The sequence below is a fragment of the Brienomyrus brachyistius genome, chromosome 6 (genome assembly GCF_023856365.1).
Source record: "Brienomyrus brachyistius isolate T26 chromosome 6, BBRACH_0.4, whole genome shotgun sequence".
Classification (NCBI taxonomy): Eukaryota; Metazoa; Chordata; class Actinopteri; order Osteoglossiformes; family Mormyridae; genus Brienomyrus; species Brienomyrus brachyistius.
Genome location: NC_064538.1, coordinates 18344600 through 18362620, shown reverse-complemented (window position 1 = coordinate 18362620; position 18021 = coordinate 18344600). Strand labels below are relative to the sequence as shown.

Genomic DNA, 18021 nt, shown 5'->3' with positions numbered 1-18021 from the left:
TAGCGATGTTTTCCTCCTCCACACAAGTACAAAGAACACTTTCAATACAGTCATTACTGACGGTGGTAAATCCAAGCCCTTTCAGTGAATTACAGAGTCTGTTTAGGATTTGGTTTGTCTGCCCGTGTTTGTTTTCAGGATCAGTGATGACTCAGGACTGTTTCCTGACAATAACCAGCCAAGCACTAAGCTAAGTAAATCATCAATGTTTTATTTACACAAAACGTAGCCCTGCCACAAGCCAGCAAGTGTCCTCTTCAGACTGACAGAACTGGTATGACATTATGAAAGCTTTGGAAATATAAACACATCCAACATTTGCACAGATGATGTGATTATGACTCCAACTACATTATTCATGCAATATGCTATGTTTGGGATTTTAAGCTATGCACACAAACGAAATGTTACTGCAGTCGTAGCACTTAGAAACAACACAATCTGTTTGAGATCTAGCAGCGAGATTTCTTGCCATGAATAGTCACCAATTCAATGAGTGAAGAAGCACACTTTCAGTCATAGCCTTATGGCCTAGAGGTCGATTCTATCACTGGCACCTCACAGATGTCTTCTCAGACAGTCAAACCTTTACAATGAGAGTCTATATCATACCTCACAGATCAGAGTTGTGTATGCAGGTACTGACCTTTCCCAATGCTGTGGCTTTGTTTTCAACCATATCTGTCTCGTTAGGGTTATGAAAAGGTCAGGTGAAAGATGATTACCAGGAGAAAGGGGGAGCTGTGTGAAGTGCTGCACCAAACCCCTCTCTATCACCCCTAAGAAAGCAGGGGACCCTCCTGTGCTGGAAGTCATTTGAAGGTCTCCAAGACGCCCAACGAAACCTGACTTACATCTGCTATATGGTCAAGGTCAATAGGAGTTTGACCGATGAAAAACAGCACAGGTGTTCATGGTATCCCAGCAAATAAAAGTGCCCATTTGGCGGTTTGTAACAGGGTTTCAGACATACTGGAAATCAAAGGTGGAAAGTTCAGGTCCAGAAAGTACAAATCCAGACCAAGGTTTTGTTTCGAACCAGACAGCTGAGTACTCTGTGACTGTGACTCTTTATACTCAACTGGTTGGTTGAAACAAAAACTTGGTCTGGATTTGTACTTCCTGCACTGGACATTCCACCTCTGCAGGGAACGGGCCAGGTTGACTGGACATGTTTGATGTTGCTGTCGTCATGGTACTCCTGACTAACAGGGCTCTGCAAGCTGCCTGTCAATAAAATAAAAGCATGGAACTGCCAAGAGGCCCAAGAGTGGTACCATCACAGACAGCCATAGTGACACCCACATATTTTATTCCCATATTTAACAGGGGGTCCTTTAAATGCTACACTCACCCCATGACAAATCCAGGTGCCAGTGGGCAACAAAGAGACAAATAAAATAAGTAATAGGGAAAGTGGAGGTTCTCAGGATGACCTACCTGATTGTTTTTTAACAATGTTCAGGAAAAACAATATTAGCACTGATTAGGTGCAACCTTGACAATCCATCAGTTATCAGTCAGGTAATTATGATAATGGGATTGGTTTGTCTTAATAAACAACTGCCTGCATGATGAAGACATAATACCAAAATGTGTGTGTTATACTATTGGTGGGTATATGACAAAAAGAACCGTTTTTTTAAAGAAATACTCACCCGTTCTAGTGTGATTTCTTCAAATTCATATTCAATTTCAGTTCCGTTGACCTAAAACAAATAGGAAAAAAGTTCAAGATTGCTATGAGTTTCATTTCTTGGATAAAATCCTGTATAACAAAGCAATAAAATCAGAAAAGAACTGAATGAGTCCGTAGGAGTCGTGTTGGACAGGTACAGCTGTCTGTTTGACAGCTGCTACCAGCACACCCAAATCAAGTCGGCATTGTCTCTGTAAACACTGTGTACTGCAGACAGACCTGGAAGAACACCAGAATGTTAAGCCATCTCTGGCTTCTAAAGCTTAAAATTACTTAATAAAACTTCACAGATTGTAAGAGATTGTTGGCGTTTTATTAAATAGTATAATGGAAATTATATATTCTGCGATGGTGAGTCAGCTTGAATATAGGCATGTAAAGTTTGCTTGATCTATGCAACCAGTTAATTTTACGAAAAGTACCATACTTTGTGTACCTTCCCTCGTGTCAACATGTTAGCAACCTACGTTGTACTCCATAGACTTTCTGAGACAAGCCTTACGCTCAGTTTAATTAAGATCTTAATAAGGACAGATTTCTCCCTGACAGGGTTCGCATACAACGACCTTGAGCAGCAGCTGCTGAATCACAATGAGCAGGCTGCAATTTCAGTTGGAAGACAAACAGCAAGCTAAGAACCAGCCGGAGAGGCCCTTTACACTCTGGTACACTCTCAATCGGTGGCCGGTGCACTGTGAGGCGTGAAAATCCATATCAGATTGGCTGAAATTGCTAAGGGCCCCAACGGTTGCAGAAGTTGCCCTTTCCATCTCTACTCAGCGCAAACTCTTCAGAAGCACAGATACGGCTAAAGGCATTTCTGAAGTAAAATTTTGGCTTGACACCCAAGAGAAGTCCCTTGGCGGGGGGGGGGGGGGGGGGGGGGGGAATTAGAATAAGTAAGATAATGGAAAGTGAAACTGACCGAGTGTGAGTTATTTAATTAAAATTCTCATTCCATAGCATTGTTAAATAACTGCAGCTAAAGCAAAGGCTGCTCTGTTCTCTAATTAAAAGACAGGATATCTCCCCTTTGTTCTCCAACGAGCTTGACAGTGCAATTAATCCATCTTAGCCCCCATTAGTGACAAATGTCAGTTATGTTAATACAAGCCTGCCACTAACTCTTGGGGACGTAAACATTGGTAGTCGTTTGACATATAATTGTGTTCAGCTGGAAGAAGGGGCATTTATTTATCTGCAAAAAAAATTAAGCTTAATCAATTTACAGGCATTATAAAATATGGGTATAATTACATCAGCGGTTTAAATAAAACAGTCAGCCTCAATGTGGAACTGAAAGAGCAAGTAGGTCTCTATTTGGATAGGAATCGGACAGAAATTAGGGTCAAGGTTAGTCTAAAAATCATTGCAGATGTGATGGAAAGTTGTTTCGGTAAGCTATAAGAGCATACACGCTTCTGCATTTTAGCACAATCGCCATCAAACACATGGGGGGGGGGGGGGCATTTTTAGAGGTATTTTTGTACACAGTGGCTCTTTCATGTTAAAGGTGGGAGGGCAGCCAAAATATAATCCCAACTAGTAAAATTGACACCAAGCTCATCATAGTGCAACAGAGAACGATGGCACTTAAGCTGCACCCTGAGGCCAGCCCATTACTACGGCTGGACATGGTAACATAGCTTGGCACCAAAATGCTGCTGCCTGCTAATGGGTTCCTGCATTTCTGGCTGTATAACCAGGGCGACCCCTACTGTGCTCTGAGGAGACCCTGTGCCAATCTGACCTTAATAGTAGCACTACGTAGAGGACTACACACAGACTGCACCAACACACAACGTGTTGCTTTGCGGGTTATTGACAATAAAGGATCCAAAAATAACGCAGCAGGAAAATAAATGCATTGAGGATTTGAAGCTGTGCTCATTATCCGTGTCAGACATCATTAACCGAGAGGGGATCTGTTCAAGAGAGATGCCCTAACCCGCACGGGAGCCTGCCGCACTGGCGTTCGTTAGGCTGAAAAGAGTCCTGGTGTCATGAATTATTTTTGTTAGCGGCCCATAGAAATATATCCTTCCGCATGTCTAACCCTGAAGTTGTGACCCAATTATCTGGAGCTGACTGGCGCTTACGTTCCCGGATGATTCGGCACTTTAAACCCAAAGCAATGGGATTTATCCTGTCACTACACTGTGGCTGGTAATTCGTCGGATCGCCTGGAGCTCACGGACACCACGCTAAGACGCAAGGAATTGCATCAACCTGGAGAGGCATCGATTTGAGGTGTACACAGGCAAAACGCACACGCACACACACAAATCAACAAAGGATTACCTTCTGGGACTGACTGAGGCAATGATTGAGCTTGCAGGATAAAAGGAGACAGTTACTAAAGAGTGAAAGAGAGCCGTCACGGATTAAATGAATGTCTCATGGATGTCTTTGTATATGTCCTTGTGAATCGAGGAAGAGTGCTACATCATTGCAGTGATAGGAATCTCAGGTCCAGAAAGTAAAAATCCAGACTAGGATTTTGTTTAAACCAACCAGTTGAATATATAGAGTCACCGGGTACTCAACTGGTTGGTTGAAACAACGATCTGGTCTGGATTTTTACTTTCTGGTCCTGAAATTAGCACCTCTTGGCTATAACTCTGACTAGTACATAACAGCTATATATCTGATGTGCATATTCAAAAAACTGTTTGGAGAATGTACAAGACATATGAAATGACAATCTTTAGGAAGTAAAGGAGGTGATAGAGAAGGTGATGAGAAATGAGATGATAAGCCCACTAGTTAAAATGTGCATATTCACGATTTAATGGGCATCAAAACATATACATCATGTGCTGAAGAAATAGTTTATATTCCTACAAACGGCGCAAAATTTTAGTTAATATCAAATCAAATTAGTTTTATTCCATGAATGGGTTCATGATGTGATGCAAATAAGCAGAGCCCACACTTTTTAATACTCTGACAGCTCTGGCACCAGAAAAATATTGTGATATACTGTAACAGTGCAATGCTATAATGTAAAAGACCGTCGTTTTCCATGATAAAATGACACTTTGTATCCATAATTTAACTTTTTTTCATTAAACTAAAGGAATAACTATATTTATATATACAGAGTACTGTGCAAAAGTCTTAGGCACTCAAAATAAATGTTTAATGCTATTTATCTGGGTAGTAAGTGCACATTTTCTTAGAACAAATGAAATATAATTTAACATAAGAACATATGAAAATTATGAGTAACACAATGAAAACTAGTACAGATGTCTTCTGTTCTCCGAAAAGTTACTGGTATCTACTTGGATACCTAGACAAACATCACTTCAGTTCCCAAACTTCTCCTCAGTGGCAGCAGAACCATCGCAGGGCAACACACAGTATGGGCAATTTTGACATCAATTCACTTAAGTACATATCTTTGGACTGTGGCCGGTGAGAATGAGAACAGTTGGTGTGAGGCCATTATGCTAGCCACTGCAGCATCATAAATCACAATATACAAGACAAATCACCATAATATGTACGTGTTAAGTAAATTATAGATTGCATCTGTGGCAATACTGTCAATCAGAAACCACTCGCCACTGCTGGAAAATGTATTTCTCCAGGCACATGGCACTCCAGTGGCATTAGACTCTTATTGTGTCATGACATGTCCTTTGATTGTGTTTATAGTGAACAGACCAAACATTGCTTCCATTAATGGAAACTTTTCAAAATAAACCCCGAGACTTATTTTAAAAACACAAGAGTGGATGTGATGCACAGATCCTGGCTTTTCTCAGTGTTTCCTCAGTTTCACATTCCTGTCTCTCAAATATTATGTGATCGAAGAAGAGGTGTAGCTACTGTTTATGAATCTCAGAAACAAGCATATAAACAATTAACTGTACAGAACATAAGACATCCCATTCAGGACGTTTCAAATCTCCCGAAATTAATGTGAGATGGGTAATTTTAGTCCCTTTTAAGGTAGGTTTAGTCCTTAGCTGAAGGCTGGATGTATACAGCTCTGCAAAAAATGAGGGGACCACTCCTGAATTTTAAGAATCTGCATTGTTAAATCCTGGTTCTGCTGGCAGAAGGCTACACTGAGCAGCAGGTTGCTTGCAGACTCAAAATTTCTAACAGCATCTAGACAGCATCCACAAGAACAATATGAAGCAGGGGACACTGGCAAAGACTAAAAACCAGCCAGGAAGAGGGCAGAAGCAACCTTCTAATGCCAGAGGTGAAAGTCAATTTCTCCAACAGTGCCTCATGAACTGGAGGATGACATGAAATGACCGTTAAGATGAATGGGAAACATTAAGTGGTGTGAAGTGCACTGTTAGGACAAAAGTATATCAGGCTCCTAGAGGCAGGACTGATGTTCCTTAAAGCAAGGAAGAAGCCCTTCATCAGAGAGAAACAGAGAATAGCCAGGTTAGCGTACAAAACAATATATATTAGGTTACACAGAAGCGCACCTCAAACTAAAAATTGTGCTGCGGTCTCTTATTTTTTTCCAGAGCTGTATAACCTGTAAGGAAAAACTGGCATCTCTTTATTGCATACAGTAAGTGAGTGTGTGCCCTGCAATGGACTGGCTTCTCATGCATGGTGCTCATGGTTGTGCAGATACAGCTAACATGCTTTTTTGTTCATTTTAGCTTATATTTAGCAGCTTAAGCCATGACCACATGTGCCAAACTTAAACGCACCTTCCCACCATCATGTACAATGTCCTTTCTACATCAGGGCCTGGCTGCTAAAGCAGTAGTGCTATGAAAAGCTCCACCAAACAGCATTCATCCAAGTTACACTACACTGGGCAACTCGGCCTGCTCCTTAAGCTATTGTTTAAGCAAGCTGGCAGTTCAGCAGCAGAGCGGCCTTACAAGATCAGACAGGAGGCGTACAAGAACTCACAGGAACATCTTTAGCGTCCTTCAACGATGTTGAGCCGCATGATTCAGGTGGGCTTGAAATGGCCTCAAACCAAAATTTACTACAATGCAACCGGTCAATACATGTGTATTTTTTTTTCTACTTTTCACTGCAGTAGAAAGCAACCAAAAATGTTGCTGCCTGCTAACGGTGTCACGCCCAGCTCGTCTGATCCTCGTGTGTGCCACGCCCCCTGATTATCCACGCTTGCCTCCCCGATCATGCCCAGCTGTGTCTGATTATTTTCGCCCAGTCTTGTCTATTTCAGTCCGTGTCTTGCCCTGGATTTTGTCCGTCATTGATGTTTGTTAACGTGAGTAGATGTTTCCTCGCTGTTTCCCTGACCCTCCCTGTCCGTTTTCCCCGTATTTCGCCTCCTTGCCCGCTTCCTGCCCACTTGCCTGCCCGCCCGCCCGCTCACCCGCACTCTGACAAACGGGAAAGCAGCCTTGCGATCCCTTTCTCGATGGCGAATAGCTATTTAGTGCATTTTCATGAGTGCTAAGGAAAACCTTGGTGTTTCACCACTGAATCATCCAGATTCTGAGCTATGGACCATGGTCTGATTAACTCGTTATAATTATATTGTTCTCAAAACTAGAACTTTCTAGATTTGTGTCCAAGTGTTTCAGGCCTAAGAAGCAGATGACAGAGTATAACGGTCTGAGATGCTGTTACGAGAGGAGCTGCAGAAATTACAACACGAGAGATGCGAATGACGACTGAGTGTGTTGGTATGAAGGCTCCCTTCACTCAAATTAACGTTATTTTGATATTTTGACATTTCTCAAAAATGTCAGAGGACATGCTGTATTACTCAGTGTTTCAGGCAGTAAAATATTACAGTATTGTTATGGAAATGAAGGCAACTGTTCTAACTGAAATATTGAAAATGTCAGTTGTGCTTTAAAGAGCTTGTGTTACTTTCTTTACACTGCTTTGGCTGAGAATTTCAATGTAACAGAACACGATTATTTTCAAGTCAAAAGACCAATGACACAGTTTATCAGCTTGAATCGATAAAATGTCACCTGTCGTTAGACAAAAGTATATTTTCTGTCAGTAAAGAACTGTGTCTTGGAGATATCTCCAAGTACAATAACACAGAAGTAATGTTACATGACATATGAAGTATTAGAATGAGATGTCATTAAGCCTATCTTTATTATTTGATTAAAATATGAATTATAAATATGATATTTATAAATTTATATAAAATATAAATAGATGCACATTTATGAACGCATTCATAAAATGCTAACAAATGTTTATTTCCAAACTAGATTTTGCAATCTAAACATGAACTTTGACAAGGTGTTCAGCTTGCACTTTTTATGATTTGTTCCACATTCCTTGGCTTAGTAGGGCGGGAACACGCGTATAAATAAGGACAGTTAGCCCACTGTGTGATCAGCACTGACATCCATGGAAAAAATCTATTTAAAACTGGTATATAGAGCAACAATTCTATCACTGAGTTTTTTTCTGTGAACAGAAGGTTCCAGGCATCAGATTTCAATGAAATTCTAGAGTGGGCTATCCCGAATCAGATGTCTTGGCACTTACTGTACAACCAGAGGACCAATGGCATTCTTTGATAATAAAACTAGAAGATAATATCAGATGAATCTATAAAGTAAATTTTTCTATATCTGAAAATTCATTTTCAGTACCAAACCAAATACGGTATCCAGAACATTCACAAGTAAAGTATTTCCAAATGACGGTGTTTGTTTTTACTTAAACAAACCCAAGCATCACATCTTGCTAGCTTACCACCCCATAACTTTTTGCATCTGTGATCACAGAAAGGACCGAGACCAGTTTCACACATTCTGTCCACTACCTGAGTAAACACAGAACCCACTTCTAAAGGCAGCCTCCAAATGGCACTTACAGAGATCAGGTCCCAGAGCATCCGGACCTGCTCCATCTCCGGGAAGCTGATCATTTTCCATGCTCAATTACACACCGCAGGTGCCACTCTGCTCCGTTACCTTGCCAGTGGTAGGTGGGTCCTTGGCGCACAGTGACACTTTAATTTTTACACCTTTTTGCACAGTTCACTTCCATGCACCAACTACAGCCCAGACATGGCCGCAGTCTCCCATTGATTTATGGCTGATCCCAGACTCTGTTCTCCACTGAGATTAGCACAGCACATCCCCAGCTCTGCTCATCCTCAGCCCCTCAGCCTGCTAAAGTGTTTTTACCCAGAAAGTATTAATAAAAATTATTTATTTTTGTTAATGCTTACATTTGCAGCATGAAACAGAAGGCCATTCCAATTTGAGTCACCATACTTGAGGGTAGCCCCTAACCAGAAACCTAACCTCTGCTGCAGTCACCAGTGCCCACACAGTCAAAACCATCTCTTTTCCTCTAGACAGCGTACAGATATTTTTCATGTCAATACAATTAATATTATTACTTTTATGTTATTTTCCAAGTCTTTGTCGTAGACACTTTATTTGGTGACTAGAATCAGGACTGATCAGACACTCAGTGAATCGCAGTGAATCACCTGTTTTGTTACCAAGAACTAGTTAGTCATGTGAAAACCCACAACCAGTGTCAAGTATAATGATTGACTTAAGTATAAACTTATATGTTCTCCCCTGTCAGTGAAAATCAATATCTTAGTAATGATTCACCAGAGCTCCGGTCCATCTAAATAACGTTGTGCAGTGAGGCCCCATGTTGCTTTTGACCTGCTACCCTGCTCCAGTACCGTTTCCTTCCCTGCCAGCGGTACCTCAGTCCCCCCGCCTTTCAGCCTCTGCTGCAGATTTGTGACAAAGGTACTCTGCCCTGAATGAAAGGATACTTCAGCAGAAAACAAACTGGGCTTTGCAATAATTACAAGAATATGTCGTTTTTTTGTGTAAGAAACCCCTTCTACTTACATAAGGTACCGTCTCCAGCGTGTCAGTGTTGACTATAATTGGGGCAGGACTCGCCTGAAAATGAGAAGAAATGAGGGTTAAACAAAACCAAAAGGTACTGTATCATTGTCTAATCATTCCTTAAAACAAACTGAAATGTAAATTAGACTCCATGTTCAAAAGTAGGTGCGGCACGGTAGCACCTGTTCTCTTGCCCCTCAGAACTGGGTGTTCAAATCCCATCTCGCCTCTATCTATTGCTTACAGTGATTTTCCTTGTGGACTGGCATCGCATCCAGTGGATACTCTTATTGGCTGCCCCCCCCCCACCCACCCACCACCCTCATGAGGACAACTTGATATTGAAGACAGGCAACATCCTTCGACTTGCCCAAAGATGATCAGACTGTACCACAGATAAATGTGTTTGCAGCACAGTTTGAACAAAAAAATATGGATAGTGAGACCAACAATAGGCAGCAATCGTTGTCCTGTTTGAAAATGCACTGTATAAACTGTGGAATGCAGGGGTGAGATTCACTGTGGAGAGCCAATTCGGTAAGATTCATGGGCAAAGATACGGTAGGTTCATTAAACTGAAACAAGCTTCTTCTAATGATCATGCAGCCAAAGCCATTTTAAACTCACCCTTGTTAATTGGAATTGAGCAACATTTCAAGCAAATCAATGACTGTTTGAGCCTTTGATAAGGGGGCAGTGCATGGCTCAGCAGGCTAAGCTCCTACGCCTGTGATTGGGAGGTTGCTGGCTCAAGCCTGGGCAGAACCATCACATGTCTGTAGGCCCTTGAGCAAGGCCCTTAACCCCCTTGGTCAGGGAGTGTGAAACAGGGTAGGCAAAAAGTGAATTTCCCTACAGGGATTAATAAAGTATCACTATTCCATTTTATTAACCCTCTGGAAAGTAACCCTAGAGAAGCACCTAGGCCAATGCTTCAGGGCTTAGATGTTCAGAAATAATCTGAGCAGATTTCAGAAAACGGATTGGATGAAATCTTGGAAATGGGCTGTTCAAAAGAAAAAAAGGATCCCGAATTCTGATAAAATCACGTAATCCAGTCTTGGTTTTGATCAGGATCAAACCTTGAGTATGTGTTGTTCAGAATTTTTTTGATTTACAGTATAACCTGTTGAAAATATTCTGAAATTATTTGTGAATATTGTGTATTTGCTTTTACTTATTTTTTGTTAGTCAGATGAGGGGTGTGACTGTTTAGAATAAACTGGAAATAGAAGGGGATGTTTGTATTATTCCATGGTACTGTTTACTGACTCTTCAAATATCAGCACGTAAAGTGACCCCGCACTGGCTATTCTGCCTGTGGTTCTTTACACAGCTTGTAACCTACATTGTGATATGTCATCCCATTTGGAACACCGGTGATCCAGATCTGGTTTTCTTGAAAAGTTTGCATCTGAATAAGGGTGATCTAATGCAATTATGCTTTGAAAAACCGGCATAAAAGTAAGAATCAGGATGATTATGATCCACATTCAACTTTTTGAACAACTTGACCCTAAAGATCACTAAAGCCTGTTAAGGGTCAGTGACTCCACAGAACGTGAAACCTGGTGGGGGGGTCTAAGGCAGATTGCTATTGAGCCGATCAGTGCTAAACACTGGGACACTTTCTGCTAACTCTGCACCCCTGATAACTGCATTAATGAATTCTGAGCCTGAGGAGCTATGGCTTAAATAGAGAAAAAAATAATGGTCAAAAGGGAGAGGAGGGGCATTTTCAAAGTGAGCAAATTAATTAACAGTCCCATTATATTGTAATTCACAAAACATCCAGTAGAGCACACATGAATAATTTCTGCCAGGCAACCTAAGCAATGAAAAGTACGAAGCACCCTTAGGTCCTGAACAACTTTAGGTCCTCAGGAGCCTACTAGACGTCAAGCCTGGGCAGACAAGTAATGTAAGTCAGCTAATAAGGCTCCCTGTATCAGGGTACCCAATTCTGGTCTTCAAATACCTGCAGGTTTCACATTAAATATTAACTAGAGCAGAATTTATACCCAAAAGCACTAGCTAACAAGGCCTGTAGCCCAAATCACTGCTCTGACAAAGTGCTTAAGCTAGCATTGACTGCAAACCAAAACACCCACAGGCACTCGAACCTTGACAACTATGGTGTCTCCTGCCAGATGATTCACACTTGGCAATACCTGAATCCACACCAGCATGATTGGTCTGCCAGGTGTTTGCTTTAAACATGCAGTATAAATCAGGTGACATGTAAACACAATTCCCCACTGTACTGTACACCAGTAAAAACAGACATGTTAAATACACCATTTATGCTCTAAACGGGCAGAGGCAGGGATGCAAATAATCATAATCATCCAGGTTACAAGGATTCTGAGCAGTGTTCATTTCGAAGGATAACCACAAATAGCTAAAATAATCTCCAGAACTGGCATGTCAACGGGGCACAGCATTAGACATATTATACACAGCATTAGACATGCTTTAAACACTAATAACCTGCCCGTTACTTTGATTTGATGATAGCTCATTTGAATCAGGCAGGAACTTTAACCTCCATGGCTTTGCCCTGAAATGGAAATTCGTGTTGACCGAGTCAACTCTTCTCGGCACACATGTAAGAGATGGGGGCAGATGCCAGGTGCATGTGACCTGCACAGCGCTTAGCCATAGTAAGATAAGCTGAAGCAAAGGCCCATCGGAACCTTAGAACCGGACCTCTGCACTGCTATGGAACTGAAATTTTTTGGAAATCATTACTATGAAAACCAAGGGACTTTAAAATTTTATATTTCTATGGGACTAGAATAACTATCAATACCAAAACAGCATTTATTCCATTAACCTGCAAAATGCATATTATTTGCAAACACACACACACACACACACACACACAATATTTACTTATATATAAATTTGTAAATTTCATTTGCATTTTGTGACTGAAATGAAGTGGAATATATTTCCGCTATATTAATGAGCAAATGTAAATGCACCCAAGTTTAGACTCTCTGTAATTGGAAAATAATCAAGTGGATGGAATAATTAAATGAACTGTATTTATCGCCTTTATTTCAGCTAACAAAACAGAGAAGGGATAATTTAAAACGTGTTTTAGCAGATTAAGACAGCGGCTATGAAATCTAGCCTATCTTTGACATCACATGCCGTACCAGCAGCATAAAATCATCAACTTCAAAGCAGCCAAGAAACACAGATCAGAACAAGCATAAGCAAAAACCTCATCACCAGTAATCAGCAGTAAGCACACTGCTAATTAAATAATAAAATAAAATAAATTACCTCCATGTTTCAGCAAAACCACGCTTAGCTGATGAAATAGTCTGGATTAGTGATGGCGCTTTCTCCATGGGGTTAATTATATCCTGTAGTAATCAGTATACAGTGTTCTAATCATTAATCGTACTGGAGGTTAGTAACGGATCATTTTTTTGCTGTGTGAATTATCATCAGGATCTGAGACGATTCCAGCAAACACATTTAAACTACAGCCCTTGATCTTCAGCAAACTGAACATATTGCCTCATCGCTTCAGAAAATAAAATTCCACTACCCAGAGTTTACTTCTGTACTTGAACATTCAAATGAGAGGCAGGGTGTATGCCCTCTGTGTGCTCTGACGCTGAATCGTTCCTGCTGAATCTGGTCATGGACCGTGCACCCATCTGGCTGAAAAATCAGCACCGTCAAGGGGACACCGACGTAGCTGCACCATCTGCGGCCCCCTGTCTCCATCTCTGGTCTCTGAGCATGAAGTGCGAGTGTCCGCTTTGCTTTGGAGAACAGAGAAGTGGGTCAGTCCAGCCCAGATAAAGCATGAGGAGACTCAGATAGGTAATATTTCATTGCCATATTGCCTTGATGAGATCGACTGCAGTCATTTGTCCATAATCTCCAATGGGTGACCAACATCAGAGTGGGAGAAATAAAGAGGCCAGCCCAGGACATCTGTGGGGGGGGGGGGGGGGGGGGGGACAATTCCCCCCAAGCATACCAGCCCCCAAATCCCCAGGAAACGGCCACCCATGAACAGTCTTAGAGTCAAAATGGGAGCTATAGACTCTCTACCACAGGACTATTGCAGACATTTACAGACAGCACCCGCATCAGTCCAGAGAGCCAATTGTCGAGTCCATACTAAAAAAAAAAAAAAACTATAGTTAAGTTAAACTGGTCAAGACTGGAAGAAGCGGAAACAACATAGTCTTCTCCCCGTATTGTGTCACGTCAGTCACCCTCTACAGAAGGAACAGAACAGCAGATCACTCTTCCAAGGGTTTATTATTCTGGTGGTGAAGAACTTGGTAAAAAAAGGTCCCTTGCTCACTTTGCTGTATTTTGCAGGCCTGTTCTATGGCAGGAGGCAATGAACATGTCATATAACCGTAAACCTTCTATGTAAGCCTGCAGACATCTCCTCCCAGAATACGAGCTTAAAAAAAACTGCGGTTTTCAAGAAACCACAACCAAAAACTGCAGGATTAATAGAAAGACACAGAAATGAACTGAAACCACGTACATTATCAGCAATGGCTACGCGAGCAATTTTAATTCAGATATGTAATATGAAAAAATGTCGTAAAACCTCATTCCTGGGAGAGGAAAAATAGCAGCGTTTGCCAAATACCCATAAGTATAGAGAAATAAATGAAATCTCTCTCTGTTTTAGTTCCGGCAAATAAAAAAAGGAGTGTTCAGTCGCAAGCTATCACCGGGCCATTTCGTTTGGCGGGCAGCCGTCTCGAAGGCGCAATAATCAGTCATTAGACTGAGGGCCACTTTAACTCTAACACGTGTCTTTGGGGCTGATGGGAGTGTATTTGTGCCTTTATGACCATATAACGTCAGCTTCATTTAAAAACGTGTGGTTGTTGAAAAAGGGTGAATTATGCATCGTGATTAAATGAGCAGAAGAACCCATCTCCCCACTCAAAGTAATTACATGGCGTATTAATCAGTATACTGCGTTTTACTATACTAGTCATGACATTTAAAATATGACAATAAAGTCTGAATTAGGTGAAGATGTCCACTAAACTGATGAAAAAAGAAATGTAACCTTGGGCTCTGATTTATGTACTTATGTATGCCCTTGGTATGAATTACAAATGCAGCAATACACAACAGGAAAATTCATTGAAAGCGCAAATAATCAGAAAGAAATGAGGTTGTGTTGTTTCTGAGAAAATCCCTTCAGGACCTTTGGTGTTTTAATGATGCTGACAGGGTTGGTCAGTCACAATATTTCACAAAGTAACAAAGCCAGGGTGACCACATTGGGCTGCCTCTGAAATTTCCTACATCTTTCGCAATGAAACAAATGCGTAGTCATCAGTTTTTAAACTGTGCGTCCAAAAGTGTTAAATCGGTTCATTTCTTTCATCAGCTTCATGATCTGTGTGAGTTAGATGTTTAGCGCATGGTTTTTAACATTTAAATGAGTCAGCTCTCATTGCTGTGCAACATTTTTACACATCACTAATTTTGATCCAAACCTCCGATTTAATACCGGATTTGTGATCATTTCAGATGAAAATCCCCTTCATCTCTGAACGGTACATGCCTTCAGCGAAAAGTGGCTTTCCAGGAGTGCCTTTAGCGCTCCAGTTTATTCCGATTAATAATTCAGGCCGGAATCTATGTATAGCACATCAAGTTCTTATCAATATTTTACAGGTGCTCATCGCTGGTCGGAAAAAAGTCAACAGTTAGGGAAGAGACACTGGCATACTCATTGGGGGAGAAATATGGCACTTCTACTTGTGGGATCAGTGCAAGACAAAGTACGATGTATCATTTACATGAAAGAGAAATCCAGGAAACTGTGGCAGAACAGATTTCCGCTGGACCCAGACATTCCATAGCATCCAGTCTCTACCTCCACCGCATCCCCCATTTGTCACAGATGCCCCAGGAAGCATGGGATGTGGCTGGGGTATACTGGTCTCCATCGTTAAAGCAGTGATGGATGCTCCTGGAGGGGCGGCATGGTGGTGCAGTGGTTAGCACTGTTGCCTCACACCTCTGGGACCTGGGTTCGAGTCTCTGCCTGGGTTACGTGTGTGGAGCTTGCATGTTCTCCCCATGTTGCTGTGGGGTTTCCTCTGGGTACTCCGGTTTCCCCCCACAGTCCAAAAACATGCTGAGGCTAATTGGACTTGCTAAATTGCCCATAGGTGTGCATGTGTGAGTGAATGGCGTGTGAGTGTGCCCTGCGATGGGCTGGCCCCCCATCCTGGGTTGTTCCCTGCCTCGTGCCCATTGCTTCCGGGATAGGCTCCGGACCCCCCGCGACCCAGTAGGATAAGCGGTTTGGGAAATGGATGGATGCTCCTGGACATCACAAGCAGGGCCCCTTCAATCCCCTGCAGTACATTTTGACTTTGTACTATATCACAGTCACGAATTCTCACACTGATTGTTTTGTTTAATGGACTCACATGTGAGCAGTGACTAGATTTCAAGAGGCAAAACACACAAAAAATACTGATGAACTGTCACATTATCAAAACTTATCTGACGTGACTGATTTGTACTACATTAGCTTGTACTACATTAGCTTGCACTACATTAGCTGGCCATTAAATGGAGCAGATAACAGGAGTGCAGATTCTTAGTACATTTCTCATTAAGTGCAGCCATAGAGCTTCTTTATGTGTATTTGTTATTATGGTTCAGAAAGCCAGAAGGGCAGAACAGTGTGAGGCTCAGCTGGGGAGAAGCTCTGCTTGCCTTCAACCAGACTCAACTTCTGACCCCATCCGAAAAAAATGCCAGTTGCTCCCGCAATCAGCTGAGCCCCAGTCTCCTGTAATAAACGTACCACAGCAGTACTATGTGTGCTATGGGGCACTCTGGGCTCTCTCTGTTAAGGTTGATGAGAGTGGGGTGCTGTTCTTTACTGCTTCTCAGCCAAGGGGTTTTTCAATAAGATGACCGCGGAGGCTACATCGATGACATGACAGTCCACTCTGCCTTGGCTCTAAGCCACTGGGACACAGCAGTGCTATTTTAGCGACATAAGGCGACCTGCTTTCCTGTTACCCGAGCAAGTCCCGGTAGCCTCTCCCATCAACATCCAAACTCACTTTCAAAGCACAACCTAATTGCAAACCCAGTTCAGCGGGAGCCAGGGTTTTCCCTGCAGTTTTGGTCGTGTCTCCCAGCTTAAACATTCTCTCCAGCATCCCTTCCCAGATGCCACACAGCTCACATCTCCGAACAGCGCATCACGAAGTTATGCCGGAATCGCACCTCAGTCAAACACTGGTGAACCCTAGCTGCACGCATCCCGTCAGGATATGAACGCTTGCATTTAAAATTCGGCGGGTACGCTCTGTTTGTTCACCGAGAAAGGCTGTCTGAGAGATGGATCCCCCTCTCAGTAATCCTAGCGCTTCTCATGTCAGAAGCCACAAATGCACGCTGCACTCCCTACTCACCGAAGTCCGGAGTTCACACACATCAAGATTCAGCACCTCTGCAGTAAGTCGACAGCAGCTGCCTGCTGTAGATGGCAGTGCAGGTAGCAGAGTACACTCATATTTCTCTTTCATTTTCTATTTTAATACCGACACTCTTTTCCACCTTTCTATATGTGCCCTCATTAATTCCACGCTCCTACTTCCCGGACATACAAGCAAGCGTTCCCCTGGGGGATGGGCTGCCCCGGTTGCCACGGTGATGCATTTACCTGGTAGGGGTCGCGCCAGTCGTGCTGACAGTCGCAGTCAGCCCAGAGGTCGCAGTCGATACCCCTCCCCCCGGCGTCGCTTCGGCCCGGGCTCCTCCACAGGCTGTCCGAGTGGACGGCGCTCAGCTTGCCGCGTTGCCGGGGCAGCGTACTGCTGGCCGACGACAGCGCGGGCGAGCCGTAGCACTGGCCCTGGGGATCGTTCCAGGAGCAGGGACAGGGACCCTCAGCCGCCTCCATGTCCCGAGAGCAGCAGCTCTGCTGCTTGTTCAGGTAAGCAGTCATCCTGGCTGGACAGCGGGACCGGCTAGGCAGTTCCCTTCGATCCGTGTGGGCCCCTCAAAGCAAAACTCCTCACACCGGTCAGAGCTACGAGGCGAATGCGAGGAAGGTCCCGTCTACAGGCACTCAGTAGGAGTGACTTGCCCCGACCCCCAGCAAGTCCCTGGGGCTGCGTTCAGAGTCTCAGCATGGTGGTTCAGAGCAGGCAGTGGTGTGAGTAAGAGCGGCAGAGAGAGTGAGAGCAGAGCAGCAGCGTGGCGCTGTTTGCTCGCCGCTCGCTCTTTGTCAATAGATGATTCAACTTGCAGCGCGACTTGACAGCATCCCCGGCTCCAGGCAGAAGCAATCTATGCTCCGCACAGTTGGGGGTTGGACACTGAAGCCTGCATTACAGGTCTGTCTATATGAAAACAGCAGGATGAGCACAGCTGGCAACAGCAGCCCTGGTATTCCATGATCAGCTATGTTTCCTACTCCTGGATGCTGCAGTGGGATCCGTACAGAGTAGCCCA

The 18021-nt window shown here is 43.0% G+C and overlaps 1 protein-coding gene across 13 annotated transcripts in view; it reads right to left on the bottom strand.

The window, feature by feature from the left end:
- dlg2 (discs, large homolog 2 (Drosophila)) overlaps positions 1-18021 on the bottom strand; it is a 214765-nt gene that overhangs the window by 65551 nt on the left and 131193 nt on the right. For 11 of the 13 annotated variants that reach the window (XM_049017487.1, XM_049017488.1, XM_049017492.1 and 8 more), the window contains 2 exons: positions 9523-9576; positions 1659-1709 (listed from right to left, as the gene is read on the bottom strand). In XM_049017487.1, the coding sequence (XP_048873444.1) occupies positions 1659-1709; positions 9523-9576 (105 nt within the window). Of the gene's footprint in view, positions 1-61; positions 164-1658; positions 1710-9522; positions 9577-17227; positions 17793-18021 lie in introns of those variants that run through there. The other 2 variants (XM_049017498.1, XM_049017500.1) reach the window with 2 other exon arrangements.